The sequence below is a fragment of the Chiroxiphia lanceolata genome, chromosome 19, assembly GCF_009829145.1.
Source record: "Chiroxiphia lanceolata isolate bChiLan1 chromosome 19, bChiLan1.pri, whole genome shotgun sequence".
NCBI lineage: Eukaryota > Metazoa > Chordata > Aves > Passeriformes > Pipridae > Chiroxiphia > Chiroxiphia lanceolata.
The window spans coordinates 1,928,928-1,946,182 of record NC_045655.1 but is presented as its reverse complement, the minus strand read 5'-3'; the positions used below and the strand labels follow the sequence as shown (position 1 = coordinate 1,946,182).

General features: G+C 45.9%; 1 protein-coding gene across 6 annotated transcripts in view; it reads left to right on the top strand.

Annotated features, from left to right (window-relative positions):
- The window catches only part of MYH10 (myosin heavy chain 10), a 103,193-nt gene that overhangs the window by 22,215 nt on the left and 63,723 nt on the right, over positions 1-17,255 (top strand). For all 6 annotated transcript variants that reach the window (XM_032706399.1, XM_032706402.1, XM_032706401.1 and 3 more), the window contains one exon: positions 14,334-14,361. In XM_032706399.1, the coding sequence (XP_032562290.1) occupies positions 14,334-14,361 (28 nt within the window). The remainder of the gene's footprint in view (positions 1-14,333; positions 14,362-17,255) is intronic.

The window sequence follows — 17,255 nt, the reverse complement described above, 5'->3', positions numbered from 1 at the left end:
AACTTGCTATGCAAGCTGGCCTCATAATTGAATTGTGACTGTGCCTACAGACAGGAATTCAAGCCTAAGTGCATCCAACTTGGGAAATCATTCATGAGATGAATCATTTCTTGCTATTACTCAGCCCAGCACCTGCTTCTGCAGCAAAGCTTTAGTTGAAATTAAACTCCTTTTATTTCTAGGTAGTTGTGAAATGGATAATTCGCTTCTGCTTGGCTTAAGCCTTCAGATGACATGCACAGGCAATAATGCCTTGATGTAACAAAAACTTAAATGTGTTCTGATCCTGACAGCACGTTGGCCTGTGACAGCCCTGCTGGGTGCTGCTGGTGTTTGTCACCGGTGTCTGCATTCCTCTGGGGGGCTGAACTACGTGTAACTGTGCCATAACTGCTGCTGCCAGCAACTGCAGGAGCTCCTTTTTCCTCCCCCTTCCTCTTGACTTCTGTTTCTTTGTCATACTCTGGGAAGGAAGCAACAAGCAGCAGAGTGATGTTCAGCCCTTAGCAAGCGGAGAGAACTGGTGAGAGGCTTTGACCCCAGGATCACATCACCAACACAATGCCAATTTATATCCCAGTATGTCTCCAGTTTCCTTTCTCTTGTCCTGACCTGCTCTCAGGTATTTGGCTGCTTAGGGACTCCTGACAGACTTGGTGTGCCTTCCCCAGCCATTCAGAGTTGCAAGGTTTTGTGCTTCTTAAGTACTGTTTCACAGCTCATGGTGAATAAAAGCTCGTGGCTTTGTCATTACTCTGAGGCATTTAAATTCTTCTTGTTCTGGGGCTTTTTCAGAGGGCTGGTAAAGCCATCAGGTGGTGTGTAGAAGGAAAACCCAGAAAAAGCAGAAAAAAAGTGTGACTATTTCTTTGTGTGTCTGCTGTGAAGTTGCTCAGGGAAGTTCTCGTGCTGGGAATGTTCCTTTGAGGAAAATACCAGGGAATCACTCCCAAACTGAAAGTTTAGTAAATAGAAAAATAAATGATGGTAGCAAGCTGCAAGAACCAAATTCCTAATTTCAGAGATGGAAGAGCTGATGGACTGTGCTGCATGGAAACATTTGGCACAAAACATTCAGTACCAAAGCAGCCAGATGGGAGTTAGTGGGTACCATCTCTGAGGGTCCTGCTCAGGTTTGGGAATCTGGAGACCAGTATCATCATCAACTCTCCAAAAGTAATTTGACAATGATCCTAACCAGAGGCTTGTAAGTAACTGCAGTGTGAGAAAAGGCAAAGAGCTGGTTAAAGATTGGCCAATCTTGTCCATTGTTTCTGCTTTTTATGGTTTGGAGACCCTGGAACCTGCACTCATTTGCTTATGCTTCTTGTTATAAATGTCTTGCTTGGGACAGAGAGGGGTTGTGAGGGAATTCTTGGCTCATATTGTTATCTAGGGTAGCAAAAACGAGTTTGGTGTGAAGAACTGTAGCTCAGAGTGTCCAGGAGGCTAAAGTAGGTGTGGAGGCTCCATGTGACCCACAGAGCACTGGGGTGTGCATGGTGGGTGTGAATTGTGTTAGTGGTGTTGGAGCTGTTACTGCTTGAGTAGGAGCTGTAGGGATGAACCAGATCTGTGGAGATCTAAATGCAACCATCAGCCATGGTTGTAAATGTATAATAATATAGTACAACATATTACATTCTTTCTGTTTTTGTAATACATAGACTGACAGTACACCCCAAGCACAAGAACAGGCTGGGTGGGAATGGACTCAGAGCAGCCCTGAGCAGAAGGACTTGGGGCTTCTCAAGAAGCTCAGCATGCCCTGGCCTTGTGCTCTGGCAGCCCAGAAACCCCCTGTGCCCTGGGCTGATCCCACAGCGTGGGCAGCAGGGCAGGGGGGGATTGTGCCCCTCTGCCCCTCAGGTGAGACCCCCCTGCAGAGCTGCTCCAGCCCTGGGGAACAGCACAGGGAGGACATGGAGCTGCTGGAGAGAGTCCAGAGGAGGCACCAAGATGATCAGAGGGATGGAGAGAGCTTTGATTGTTCAGCCTGAAGAAGAGAAGGCTCTGGGGAGACCTTAAGGCCCCTTCCAGTGCCTAAAGGGGCTCCAAGAGAGCTGGAGAGGCACTTGAGTGACAGGACACAGGGAATGGCTTCCCACTAACTGAGGTCAGGAGGATGGGATATTGGGAAGGAATTCCTGGCTGTGAGGGTGGGGAGGCCCTGGCACAGGTTGCCCAGAGAAGCTGTGGCTGCCCCATCCCTGGAAGTGTCCAAGGCCAGGTTGGACGGGGCTTGGAGCAACCTGGGCTAGTGGAAGGTGTCCCTGCCCATGGCAGGGGGTGGGAATCTCTGAGGCCTTTTCCAACCCAAACCATTCCATGATTTTCTCTTTATCTGCTCTTTGTACAGCCCTACCCTGCCCTGCTTTGGGTGCATAGGAAATGGGACAGGACACATTGGAAAAACAACCAAAATGAATAAAACTCAGTAAGGAAATGATAATTCAGGTCAGATGTAACTGAGGTCTAAATCTGAAGTGGCACAGGGAGAGGGTGATCTTCCCCCACTCCATCTCTTCTTATGCAGGAACAAAGAGTCATTACTTGAGATTTGCAGATGACATGTTCAAAACAACAAAAAGAAGCAATTTTTGTAACAGCATTGCTGAAGTGTGCTAGTCTGTGCCTCAGGATATAGTGGGGGCTGAAAGGCTGTGTGAGAAATACATGAATTCTGAGGTAAATGGATTGGGAAATTGCAGGGGAATCTGATGGCTGACATGAAAGTCTTGTGGGGATCATCCTTACTTGCTATTTTTGGTCCTTGCTGTTGGTGTGAGATACTGATTCCAACTCTGTGTGGTCTGTCTTGCCCTGTGAATAACTTTAGTTTGTAACCTGTGCATAAAAGTGAAGTGGGTGAAATGGTCATGGCCTGTGTGTTCCTAACACTGGAGGGTTGGGGGTGGGATGGGTTCCTGTGCCCCTCCCTGTGCAGGAGGGGACAGGTAGGAGTGCAGCAACCTGCTGCCACTGGCTTTTGGGAAGCTGTTGGCACTTGGAAGCTGTAGCACAGTTGTTAGTTTATTATGAGTGCATGGAGCTTAGTTGGTCTGTATTGGGTGCTTTCCATCAGTGATATTTCTGAAGTGTTCAACAGGCAACTGGTAAAATGTCATTGCATCTCTTTTTAAAGCAGAAGTTGATCCTGGTGACATTCAGCATCTCAAAAGAAATACAATTAAAAGATGAGGTTTAGTTTTTCTTCACAAAGCTATGGGGGAACATTGCATTTAGTACAGGAATGAGTTCACAGTAGTTACTGGGTCAAAAATTCCTACAGTGATTATTCTCTTTCCTGTATCCTTGTTTTTCACATACTTGGCTGGAAGAAAGGTGGCATTAAGTGCTGAAAATGGGTGGGGAAGGGTTGTTGGTGGGGAGGTGCTGCTCCTGTTTCCCTCCTGCTTCAACAGGGAGATGTTACCCCCCTTAGTGCAATATACACTTGGTTATTGATGGAAACAGTATTAAAACAACAATCAAAGGCATTTGGTAACCAGTGAGGGTTTCTGAGGGAAGGATTCCTTCAGTCACCAGCATATCTGTGTGAAACTGCAGGTTGGTTAGTGTTTTGTACTTGCAGGAACTATGTTTGTGTCAGTCCTGTGTGCTCAAGAGAGAGAGAAAAGGGGATTTTAAGGATTTCCCCCCTGTAAATAACATAAGGAATATATGATGCATCTGTTTAGATGGCAAAGGGGAGAGGAGAATGCCTGTGTGTGTGCACAAGTGCATGTGAATAAAAGCTCTTTTGACCTTAAAGAGCTGAAGGTCAACACCTTTCCTCCAAAGGAAAGGAGGTCTGAATATACCTGTGACTCTTCCTTAAAAGCTGGTGGATGGATTTATATTGTGCAATTTCAAATTGTTGTGCTGAAATAGAGTTTGAGCACTTAGTGGTGATTCAGGCACGAGAGAGTGGGAATGTGGTGTTTGTCCTCTGACTTGTTGAACTTTAAAAACTATGCAGACTCAAGCCTAAACCAAATCTGTGTTTAAAATATAAGAAAGAGGAATCAACTTGGGTCTTTTGAGGAAAGGATTTTAGTGTTTGAACTGTCTCATCCGAGATATCCCTTCTCACCCCTTCCAAATCTTAATTGTAGGCAAATGTTCAGCTTGACCCCATACACAGCACATGAGGTGGGTTGTGCTGAACTTTTCCACACTTGTGTGGTGACCTCAGCTGTAAAGTGAGGGAAGCTCATGAGCTTTTCTCTCCTGAGACTGTTAACAGTGGCTTTTGCATGTTCTCTTGGGAAAGTGCTTTGGAACTTCTTATGGTGCTCAGTGCTTGGAAAAAGTCATAACTTGACTCCAGTGCTGAAGAGCAGAGGTGCAAGGAGTTCGTGCAGCAAATGTGTGACTGAAAGTGTTTTCACATAACCATTTTTGTCAAAAAGTTTTCTGTGAGACTTGAGAAAATATCCATCAGGAAAATGCTTACATGTTCTCAGCGTGGGTATTGCTGGGTGGTGTGTTGGAATCACTGGTGGATATGGTGCTGGAGTGATGTGGGAGGTGATCCAGGTCCTGTCCTGTGTGGGACTGAACAAAAAGCCAAACCACTGCCCCTGTTGTGTTGAAGTTAAAAAGCCTGGCTATGTACTGCTGTCATATTTGTTGTCTTTCCAAACTTGTGGAGTTCAGGCACAATCAAACAGCTTGGGAAAGAGGCCACTGGAGTGAAAGTAAACTTCTGTCCAGTTTTGTTAAGTGTTTTGTGTTTGCTTATTTGTTTGAGAAGGAGAAGAGCAAAAGTTGAATGAGTGAGCTTAAATGGCAGATCTTACAGTTAAAGGACCTCCTTGAATCATTGTTTCAGTTGACAGTGTAATCTTTGTCTAAACAAAATTATACTACATGGGAAGTAGAACAACTTCAGCAGGATTGATGGAGGATGGAAACCACTGCTATGCTGAATGCTCTGTAGTCCAAATAAACCTTCTCCAGCCTCTGGCTTGCCAGCTCCTACTAATCTTAGGTTACTGCTAAGCAGAATGGAAATAGGAATTGAAATACAAGCATGGGGTGGCCTGTGTAGATTTAGGAGCTGCTCGTTTCTCCTGGGAGCCACAAATCAGGAACGTGTCTGTGTCGGAAGCTCAGTGTCCGTGAGGGAGCAGGTCCTGGCAGCTCCAGCTGAGCAGTGTGGGGAGGTGCTGCCTGATGGGTTGTTACTGCCCTTGAGCTGAGCTGCAGGAAACCCTCCTGCGTGAGCCAGCCCTTGGCTGGGACACTGGGTCAGTCCCAGAGCTGTGCCTGTCCCCGGGGGCTGGGGACATCGGGAGCACTCCCACAGTCCAGGCTCTGTCCCTCTCCGTGTCTTGGTGTTTGTACATCTCAGCTGCCCTTGGCATGGGGCAGTTTTCTGTGCTGACTTGTGTGCTCTGCTCATCCCAGCTCCAGCTGTCACCCACTTCAAAAGGCTGGATAAATGAACCCGGACCCTTTTGAATTTGTTAGGGCAGCAATGTGTTACCCATTAACTGCTGCTCACAAGTGCAGCATCTCTGTTGTAATTTCTAAGTTAGACCTACTAAAGCTTCTCTCAGTGATAGTTAATAAAGGTGGTCAAAGACTGATAGTGAAAACTAAACCATATTTAAGCTTCTTCAAGCTTAATGAGTTTGAAAATAAAATTCAAATTCTCTCTGGTATGTGATGGAGAAGCTGCCCCCAGTTTCACTGGGTGGGCAGGACATAGTCCAGTTTGTTTTGTCCTTCTGTGCTGACTCAGCCCTGGCTGGCAATGCCGAGAACGTCATAGCTTTTCCTTTAGGAATTCGGAGAATTTCAGGCTAATGTTGCAAATGCCTCACTCGTGATTTCTAAAATAGCCTCAATTCATGGCTTGGCTGGTTCCTCCCGTGCTGTGCTGGCTGAGTGAACAATGAGTGTGGTCACCTCATCTGCTGCAGACACGCGAGAATCCCCGTGTTCGGTGCTGTGGGTCACTGTACCAACTCACAGGGTGAACCATGGCTGGGCTTTGAGTGACCTCTGCTATGCTTCACTGGTAATTATTAACTTAATGCCCTCAGCCAGGGAGCGTGGCTGGGATTTATCTCAAATCTCACATCTTCCAGAGTAAGGGACAGAATCACTCTTTTTCTTGAAAAAAAACCCCTTTTGTTATTTTAACTTCACTGGAACATATGTAGCATGTTTACCCCTCCCACAGTGAAAAGGTGCTTTATTAGCCCTTCACTACAGGCTTGGAGATCTCTTGCAGTAATTAAAGTAAAGAAAGAGGCAGGAGTGAAATACTGGTTTGTCAGACCAGTGGCAGCTCAGCCTGACAGTTCTCAGACAGGCTGGTTTCTGGGCAGAGGAAATGTAGTAGACACTGGCTGTGTCTGTCCTGTGTCATTCCATGTGGGAAATACCAGGTGAACAGACAGGGCTGGGAATTGGTGATTGATTTAAAGCAGCACTCTAGGATTTGGCTTTGAAGTGGATGGTGTTGGGCTGCAGGGAGAGGGTTGATGTAATTCCCCATGGAGTGATGTCTGAGCCAGCTTTGGGGACTCTCAATGTTCTGTGGAAAAAGTGTCTGAGCACTGATGAAGCAAAGCTGATAAATACTATTATTCTGAACCTTAAAACCACTGGATGCCCACTAGGAGCAGACTACACCTGAATTTGATCTTACTTCTGGTATAACACTACTGTGTTACACCTTTAGAACAAAGTGAGAATTTCTGCAAGTTCACTGCTTGACAGTTTCAAAGAACAAGACTTGGATGTAAAATCCACCCAACATACAAATAAGCTGATGATGGCAAGGCAAGAAGAAAAAGAGAAATGCAGTTTGAAGGTGCACCAAGAGAGATGGATTCCCCTGAAGTGTGTCCTTTATCATTTCTGACTTTAGAGGTTCCTTCCAGCTTTTGGAAGGATAGTGCAATGATCCTACTCACCTTTCTTGAAGATACTTGGGATGTTTCCATGCTTTTAGTCACCTGAAACCTCCTGAGGAGAGTAACCTGACAGTGATACTTTCCAGCTGCTTTGGATGTATTGCATCAAGTGCTTTGGGCATGTGTAGGTTCAGTGTCCTTAAACAGTCAGTACTGGCTTGATGAAATTTAGGTTTTACAACTTTAAATGTTGACTTTAGCAAATTCCCTGCATTCTGCAAAGGTCCCTGGGGTGTTTGAGGGGTGACTGTTGGCAAAACAGCTCCTGCAAACTGCCCTGTCTTTGGGAAGGAGTCACCAAGGAGTGACTGAGCTGTACAGAGAGATCGTTGCACAAGTACTGAAGTGTAGGAGAAACAGGAATCTCCTGGTGACCGTAAGTGTGTCAGGGAATATTTGGTGTGGCAGGTCCCAGCAAACAAACTTGTGCCTGTCACTCTTCCTGTTGGCCCTTGTTAGAGATGTTTGTCACAAGTCACTTCACAGTGCTAAGTGTTTGATGATAGTTTATGGAGTAACCAGGCAACATTTTAGAGACAAACACAAAGTAAAAGCCGTGCTTCATCTCTGTAACCAGATCTCTTCCCATGCTTATCAGTCCAGTAGGAAAAGAGGAAAGGGAAAAAAAAAAGTGATTGGGAGCTTGGAATTGAAGACTGGCAGGTTGTCAGGCCACCTGTGTGCTTTCCATGTCGTGGAGCATTTGTGACCCAGCCCTGGGAATGCTCTGGCAGCAGCACAACCTGTGCTGGTGGGAAGGTCTCTGTCCCTCTTTCCCCCGAGCACTGACCCATTTTCACAAAACTTGTCAGGAATTCAATTTTTAAATGTCCTTGAACAGACTGATATCTGAGCCTGTTCACCTACAGCAGAGGGCACATCCACAGCAGCCCTGTGGAGCCTGCATCCACAACAAACAAGGCTGTCCACCAGGGAACAGAGCTGTTCCTGGGCTGTGCTCTGGGGCACCTGGGCATGAAATATTATCTACAAATAAACAAGAACCCTCCCTTCCCCCTGCATGGAGCCTCTTTTTAGAAACCCAACAATTTCTCCTATTTAAGAAATATCAGAAAACTTGCCTCCTCCACCCCCAAAAGAAGCAGGAACTTTTATGGCTGTCTGCTCCAGAAATGGGGCTGGCACTTGATCACTGCTCTGGAGAAGGAAAAGGAAAGGCTGTGCCAAAATGAACGATCCACAAGAATCTTGGGCTTGGGAAAGGACAACCCTTGATGTACCTGCAGATAGAACCATTTTCCTCCCCATGGTTTCCTGCTGACTGGATGTGTGGTAACCCAGAGCTTTTTTCTCTGGGAAAGCAGGTTAAAACTCTATACATCCATTTTCACTGCTTTGCTAGATTTAACCTTTCTACCACTTATTTATTGTATGTTTTTAACTTAAATAATGGGGTTGTGAGACAAGTCAGTGTTTGCATGAAAGTTACTGTTTAAGAATTGTAATCAGAGATAGGTTAAAGCTGAAAGCAGGTTCTGTGAAATTCTTTTCATAGATTTACAAATTAGTATTAAGTCAAAAAAACGCTTTTCTAGTTGGGCTGTCCACTGTGTGGGATAGCTCCACATAGCTTCTTCTGTTCATTCTGAGTCAAATTGTGAGAGTTAAAGGCAGATCTGGGCATTTGCAACACTTAAAATACCAATACAGTAAAGGGTAGTTGGACAATGCCAGTTGTAGGGGCTGTGTGTCAGTGTGCTCGTAAGGTCTGTTCTGTGATAAAGTTTCTGTACTTGCAGAGTTGCTGCCTTTTGAGTTTTGGTAGGAAATTTGAAAAGATTCTTGCTTTTCTGTTTAATTGTCTTCTATCAATTTATAAATTACTAGAGTGTGACCAGAGCAGAACAAAATCATGCTTTTAAGAAAAGCTGCCTTTAAAATACAGTATTTTTTTGTAGACAGACTACAGCTTTGAGCTACAACTTTTCACAACATCCTGCCTGAGCCAATTACCCAACAAATGTTTGATGTACATCTGGAACCTTCCTTGGAGTTAACAGGGGTTTGTTAGGTAAAGTCTGTTGAGGGGAGTGGTGGAATCTAGTTTGGTGAGAGAAGGGATGTAGAGTCAAATGCTTTGTGTTCTGACAGTCAGAACTTCATGCATCTTCTTATATTGTCAGGATCTATCTATTCTTATGGATTTTCAAACCAGAAAACATGGCAACCTTTTTGCAGCCAAGCAACAGGTTTGTTTGAGGAGCTGCCCACTGCTGTCCCCAGAGCACATTCCTGTGGGGAGGCGAGAGCAGAGGAGGGGAAAATGGCTTTAAGAGCTGTAAATCTTCTTGTCTTTTGTTCTGGTCATTCTCCTTGGCCTCCTCAGGGTGTTTGTTCCCTGCAGTGTGGTGGGATGGGGTTGGTGGGATGAGTTTAACGTGGCTGCTGCTGCTCCATCGGTGGCTTTGGCTCCACAGCAGCTGATCCTCAGCTTGGGTGAGATCCTGCCTTTGGGTGGAGGTGAAAGGAGCAGGAGGACAGGGGTGAAAGGAGGGCTTCAATGCCTGAGACATCCAGCTGGAGCTGTATATAAATGTACTGTGTGATACAGGGTAAGCTGCTCTAATGAATAGCCACTTTTCTTTGATTAGACATTTTGAGAGGGTTAGTTTTCTGCTGGATCACTCACTGATTATTGGGTCATCGTAGGTGACTACCAGTGCTGGCTCAAGGGAGGCCTGGGAATGTACACCGGGGTGGAGGAGGTGGCACCTTCTGCTGGGCAGGGTTTGCAGCTCCCCTGGGCCAGGGAATGTGCCTCTCCCAGTGGCTTTGGGGTGCCCAGAGGGTTGGTGGCTGGTACAAGAGGTGGTTCTCATGTTCTGTGTGCTGATTCCTGTGGTACAAACTGCACCAGGGAGCTGATCTGATTGAACACTAAATTTTGGTAGTTCCTCAGCTGCAGTGCATGTGCACAGTCAGCTGCTGGTTCCAGAGGAGGAATGGGATGGGACACTGGGCACGGGAAGCTGAGACACCAGCAGCTGCTCCAGCTGAATTACAGCAGTGGGGGAGCTCCAGCCTAAAGCCAGTGTCAGGTTGTATTGCCTTCGTGCTTCCAGATTCTTCCATTCCAAAGGACCTTTCAAAGCTTATTTCAGCAGCATAAAATCAAATTTTGTTTTTATTCGTAGACTTTCCATAACTTTAACTTTTATTTTCAAGTTAGGGTTATTGTAGTAAACCTTCTCTGTGCAACTTGAATGTTTTGGTCTTTGGTGTAGTCTGAAGACCTTGGGATATATTTAAATCCAAGCTACAGAACTGAAGTGGTAGATTCCAATGGGGTTTTCCTGTTGGTTTAAAACCAAAGGGGGTGTTTTATGATGTAGCTTGAATTAAGAGCTTGGTCCTGTTATTTCATCCCCATTTAAACGTCTTTGTTTTCATGCTTATATTCATCTGATTGGGTTGAATGGACCCAGAAAAATGGATTTGGGGTAACATACTTGAGTTCAGATAATTTACTTTATAAGGTCTGTGTCAATTCAGGCTCCTGGACAGAGAAAATGAAAAAGCTCAGCTGCACTTGCTGGAGTTTCTGGCAGTGAGAAATACATATAAATGTCTGGACTTGTAGACTTTCTGTAGGACTAATTGAGTAAGAAAATTCATTTATCCAGTGTGCAGTGTGTGCTGTGGCACAGTAGCACTGCGTGGTAAATGGACAGGTAAAATATGATACAAAGCACTGACAAACACACATTGTCTTCAAGTAAAGTACTGTAAACTTCAAGGCAAATGTTGCCCGTGTTCTTAAGTGTTTCAGAAGTGCTAAACTGAAGAGCTCTGGTTTGGAGGAGACTGTTTTTTGATGAAGTGGCTGAGGTACAGTGACAAAATCAGAGTGACGTTATCCCTGGGGAGTAAAAAGGCAAAAATCAAGTTGTTACTTTAAAAAATGCCTCAATGAATACTAAAGCTGGGAAATATTAACTTTAAACTCTACTCATGGTACCAACTTGGCATCCATTCAGCAGTTCCTTCTGGAAGAACAAATGGTTCCTACTGTCCTGCGTCACCTTGAGTTTTGCTGCCGTGTGGAGTGGTTGTGAAGAGCCTGAGTCACTCTGGTGCCCTGGGAGCAGGGCAGGGGCAGAGCTGTGCCTCTTCTGTCTGTGCTGACAGCTGGGCATGCAGGACATCCAGCTGCTGCTGTACTTCTGAGCTTGCTCTGCTGCTGGTACCAAAAAGTTATTTTTGATAGGCCTCACAAGTCCGGGTGCCAGGTATCAAAAGCAGAAGAACATAAACTTCATAGAGTGTCTCCTTAACGTTTCTCTCGTCACACTCCCACTGCTTTTGCCTACTCTCAGCTTTCATTTCTTGTAGTCCCAGGCTTTCCCCTTACTTTTTTTGGTGTGTCTGTACCAGAGCTGCTGTGCTGTGGGGGGGCTCATCCTGGAGAAGGGGAGGCTCAGGGGAGACCTTCTCACTCTCTGCAACCCCCTGACAGGAGGGAGGAGCCGGGGGGGGGGGTCAGGCTCTGCTCCCAGGCAAGGGACAGAACAACAGGGAACGGCCTCAAACTGTGCCAGGGGAGGCTCAGCTTTGACACCAGGAGGAACTTCTTGCTGGAAAGGGTGGTCAGGCCTTGGCAGGGGCTGCCCAGGGAGGTTTGGAGTCCCCACCCCTGGAGGTGTCCCAGGAAGGCCTGGCTGTGGCACTCAGTGCTCTGGGCTGGGGGACAAGGTGGGGATCAGGTACAGGGTGGACTCCATGGGCTGGGAGGGCTTTTCCAACTGGGAGCATCCCTGCAGGCATGTCAGGAGGATCAACTCTTGAAATCTTTTAATATTCTAAACTAATATTCCTCAGTTCTCCTATACAGTCATTCTGCTGTCTGTGACCCTGTAGGTGGGAATTTTGGAGCTCCCATCACTGTAAGACACAGTCACAGGGCTGCAGGATTCCCCTTGTGCTCCTGGTCCAGCACAACCCAGTGCAGTTTGCACAGCAGCCAAGGGGATCACTTGTTCTTGCCATTTTGGAGCAAAGGGGTTTAAAGTACAACTCCTTATGTGTTTTTTAACGTTTTTGGTCAGAAAGGATCTCCATTTTCTGTCATACTTGGTGTTGTTGCAGCCTAAAATGTTAGGGGTTATTGCCAGGGGTGCCATCCACGAGCCTCTGGTTCAGCCCATGGTGACAATGTGCAGGAGCATTTGCCTGCTTTAAAAGACTTGACCTTTATGTGCTTCAAACTTTCTGTCCTACTTTCTATTGTGTTTCAATGGTGGGATTCAGTCTTGGGGTTTTTTTCCAACCTAAATGTTTCTGTGATTCTATTAATAAACTGTATAAAATAGCGGTATTTTGCTGAGACCAGGTCTTTTTTAGCTGCTTGGCTTTTTTAAATGCATTGTGTCTGGATGAACACAGCCTTTTGATCTGAGGTGATTTGGGGCTACTGGGTAGAAAAGAGACCTTGGGGTCTCCCTGCCACCAGCAGAGTTTTCTGTACCGTGTACGAGGGCACAGATTCAGCTCAACACAGTTTCTTGCTGCTGCTGTGTGACCCAAGCCTGCTCAGGTTGTAATTGGTGTGAGACATATATATGTATATACATTTAGTGAAGTATACATATATACATATATATATATATATATATACACATTTAGTGAAGTACAGAGAGAAGTCCCTCTGTGCTGGCACTGCTGAGGCCCCTCAAGTGCAGTGTCCAGCTCTGGGTCCCTCAGACAAGAGAGACACTGAGGGGCTGGAGCGTGTGCAGGGAAGGGAACGGAGCTGGGAAGGGGCTGGAGCAGCAGGAGCAGCTGAGGGAGCTGGGGGGGCTCAGCCTGGAGCAAAGGAGGCTCAGGGGGGACCTTCTGGCTCTGCAACTCCCTGACAGGAGGGGGGAGCTGGGGGGGGTCGGGCTCTGCTGCCAGGGAACAAGGGACAGGAGGAGAGGGAACAGCCTCAAGCTGTGCCAGGGGAGGGTCAGGTTGGACATCAGGAGGAATTTCTCCCTGGAAAGGGTGGTCAGGCACTGGCAGGGGCTGCCCAGGGAGGTTTGGAGTCCCCACCCCTGGAGGTGTCCCAGGAAGGCCTGGCTGTGGCACTCAGTGCTCTGGGCTGGGGGACAAGGTGGGGGTCATCAGGCACTGGGGGGACTTGATGATCCTGGAGGTCTTTTCCAGCCTTTATGACTGTGATTCTCTATATTTTTTTAGATGCTACCTCTCTAAAGTTGAAATTCAGCTTCAATACTGATAGTTACACCATGAACTCAGCTCATCCCATGGAGGGGGTGACTGGTTTCATACAGCCTGGAAAATTGGCAGGGACTCTGTGTAGTCCTGAGCTTTTACACATGAGCAAAACAAGGCCTGGTTTTATTTATTATAATGTAATTCATTACACATTACCAATCAGAACAGAAAATGTGTTTGAAGTTCTGAGCTTGCAGGAGACAATTGTGTTTTCTTGGAGCTGGTGAGAAACAGCTGAAGTGTGTAAAAGCAAGAACTTTGTGATGCAGATTTATGAAAAAGATGTTGAACTCATTGAAAACCTGGCTCAGACAGGGCAGAAAACAGCTTTAACTGAAACACTCTCCTTACTGCAGGTATATTTGAATGCTTTAACTATAGAATTTTTAATATAGAGTGTGTGGTGCTGAAATATATTCTGGAAAGGTCTTGTAATTCTGAAATACCCCTTGCAGGGTATAACTGTCCTCCAGGCAGTTCTCAAAGGTCAGGAGCACAGCAGTGGGTGTCACAGAAGTGCTGAGCCACTGCTGCAGCTCTGGGCTCTGTGCAGCCTTTCCCTGGATGTCCTTTGGACGAGGCTTTCATGAATAAGCTAAATTGTGGAGGCACTTCAGGCCTGCATGTTAATGTAAAAAAGAAAACAAAAAGCTGTAGAGTAAAGCACTTGTTTGCTGGGGATGTCAGTGCTCTTTCCAAGTGTCTGGTTGTCAGTGCTGTGTACTTGAAGCTGTTTTTCTTCTCAGTGAAGGTTTTAAATTCTTTGTGCATACAGAATAAGAAATGTTAGGTCAGCTTTGTCTCAAAATATAGTTTAAAAGATTGCAGTGGATTATTATTAATTTTAACCAAAATTTTGAATTTATGATCTGAAATGGCAGGACTTAGTCCAGCTTTATCTGAAAAGATATTTTAAAAGGTTACAGTGGGTTATTATTAAATATAACCAATTTTTAACTTTATTATCTGAAATGGCAGGACTTGTAGGAATGTCTGAGCTGTTGTTTGGGGGATGTGTGTGGGAACTGGGACATTATTAAAATTGCTTTAGAGTGTCCTTAGAATTCTTAAACTGAAAAGATGAATTTTAAAAACATTCATTTAAAAGAAACTGTATTGTATAAACAAAAACCTATAACCATGTTTGTTCTTGTTTTGCAGACCGTGAGGACCAATCCATTCTCTGCACGTAAGTGGCCACTTTTCATTTGGGCATTTTTGGGAACCTGTGCTGAAAGGGGTCTTTGATACATCTGTGGTAGTCAAAGCTTGGTCTTTAACCTTTACAGGCAGTGGGTAATGATTAAAGATGTGGCATGAAGTGATATTTAATATGGGGGTATAGTCTTTTAATACTGTACTTCACATTATTGCAAGTTTTCTAGGCATGTGCTATTTAAGAAATGCAGTTTAAAAATGTCAGTAAGAGATCTGCATCTGAACCACACAGCTTGAAGTTCACACCTCTGAAATGCTGTTCTGTGACTGCTCAGGGGGATAAAACCTGAGGGAGACAGGACCCAGAAGTGGGTCTGGAGACCAACAGCTTGCTTTGGATCTGCTGCAGGCAGGGGATCTCTGAAGTTGACACTGAGGTTCCCTTTTACCTGAACTTGCCCCACCCAGGAGCAAACTTCTCACCTCAGTTCAGATTTCCCTGGGATCTGGAACTGCAGTGGTTGGGAAGCCAGAATACAAATGCACTCCCAGGTTTATGACACTCCTGAGCTGATCTGTAGGAAATAGGAAGGAGGGTGGGAGACAAAGATCAAGAAGATCATCAGCACCCCTGGATCCAGTGATGTCCTGCTGGTCCTTCCTCACCCTGGGCTTGGAGATGGGGTTCCCGCAGTTGCACTTCCGGAGTTACCACCTTTATCCAGTCCAAGTTCTGGGTATCCATGGGGTGGTCACAGATGTCCCCAGAACTTGGGGTGCCATGTCTGTCAGCAGTTCTTCCTTTCCCACAGTTTGCCACAGTGGGAATTTTTGTCTGGATGGATTAACCAGGTTGTGCTGACCAAAGCTACCCTCAGCTAGGCCTGGGATTAGTGTCTTCCTGTTGTAAATGTCTCTCTTCTGTGCTTATCTCAAGTTCCCACTGTGGTGGCTGGTCTTCTGGCAGGTTCCTTCTGTGGTTTGACAGTGTTTTGAGACAGGCAACTGTGTTCTTCAAGTCCTTCCAGCAGGTGCAGTGCCCTGTGTGCCCTCTGCCTGGGGTGTGTGATCCCCTGACCCTGCTGTGTGCCAGGACATGCTTTGGAAGCTGCTTCCTGAAGGAGCTCAGTGGTGGATCAATTGCTGGAAGGAGTCCTGGGTTCACTTTCCTTCTTTACATGAAGGGATTCAAATCTCCATCTTCTTCTTCCTGCAGAAGTGCCTTAACTGTCAGAGTCTGTACAAGACTGAAGGTGGATCCTTTCAAGCCAGGCTTTTCTGCACTGTGGAGACTATGAATACAAGATTCTCAGGGCCCAAGGAAACAGGAGCAAACACAGTTCTGTAGCTAAGATAAAAGTTGATCCAGTTAACACAGGCTTGTCTAGGTCTGTGATTCCTGCTTTTAGTAGAACTCATCTTTTCCTGGGATGACTATTCCATGTGCAATGTACAAAGCAGCCCTCAAAGCAGGGATGGGATCCCAGGGTGAGAAGAAATGCTTTGTTCTCGTGTGTTTGTGGATGCTTTGACAGTCTTTGCTTGCCCCAGGTGAATTTTTTTGAAGTAGCTTCATGTTTTGTGTCTGTGCATGAACCTTTCCCTCCTTTGCGTGGTCAGCTGAGCCCACAAAGGTGGGAATGACAGTGCTGCAGGATTTGGTGATGTCTGATCTGTTGAAAGATTGGAAGGCCTCTAAGCTCTCCTGCCTTCATTTTTGTTATTACCTCAGCTCTCAGGTTACCATAAGCTTTTGATCCTTCTGTGCTGAACAGATAATTGACCCCTGCTTTGTGTCTGGTTCAGCACAGTCCAGCATGGAATTTGTGGATCTTTTGCTGGGCTTGCTTTGCAGAGGAGCTTGAGTTCCAGATGGTGGGAGGTGGGGATGGACACAGATCCTTACAGCCAGACCTCAGGAGAACATGATCACATCCAGTATGGAAGTCTGGAGCTGCTGGGGACTGCTCTGAGTGCATCCCAACATTAAGACCCTCAGAGATGGCCTTGAGGACATCTCTTCTGTTGGACGTGGGAAATGCTTGGTGACAAATCTACTCCAATGTAAAATTACAGAATCTGATGCTAAGAAGTTTCATCACTGGGTTGGAAGCATATCACAGACCTGGGTATTGAAAGTGTTAGTCCCGTGATATGAGTTTCACTACCTTTAATTCAGTGCCTTGGTTGTATCAGTCTTAAAGGCTCCACATAACAGAAGTGTGGCAGTCTTAATAAATGAGTTTCTGAGCACAGATTCCAGGCTCTGTTGGCTGCCCTGCAGCTTTACCTGGTGTTTCTTGCTGAAGTACTTACACAGCAGCATCAATTAAAAAGACCAATGTCACTGAATGCACTTCACAAAAAAATATGGATTTCCTCTGTAATGGGGACATATCTGTGGCCTCAGAATTATAAAGGGTAAGGCATTGTATGTCCAAACTGTACAGTGTGGGTCTTGCCTTGTCAGAATGTACAGACACATGAGGTGATAGATGATGGGATCCAAGGTGTTTGACATCTTGGAGTTGTACACCAGAGTTCCACCATAGCCCAGGAGACCTTGCTCACACTGTCTGATGAGCAACACCATTTACATGCTGAGTACAAAAAAAGGATAGTAGAGGCTGCCAGGTTAATAAACACTTTCCTCTTAAAATAGGTTTCTCTTAGACTGCTTTCCAGCTCTGTGTTCAGAAGTGCCATCAAACCCATTTGTACTCCCCTGCATAGCCCTTTTGAACAAATAAAGCCAGCTGTCTGCTGTGGCACTGTCCCAAAGAGTGTTTCCCCATTGACTTCATGGGAGAGCCCTGTTATTTTGCAGGTCTGCACTCTAAACTGATGTTTGGGATGTTAAATCTGCCCCATGAACGGGACAAGGCCATGGCAGACTCACTACCTCCAGGAGAAGGTCCCATGTTT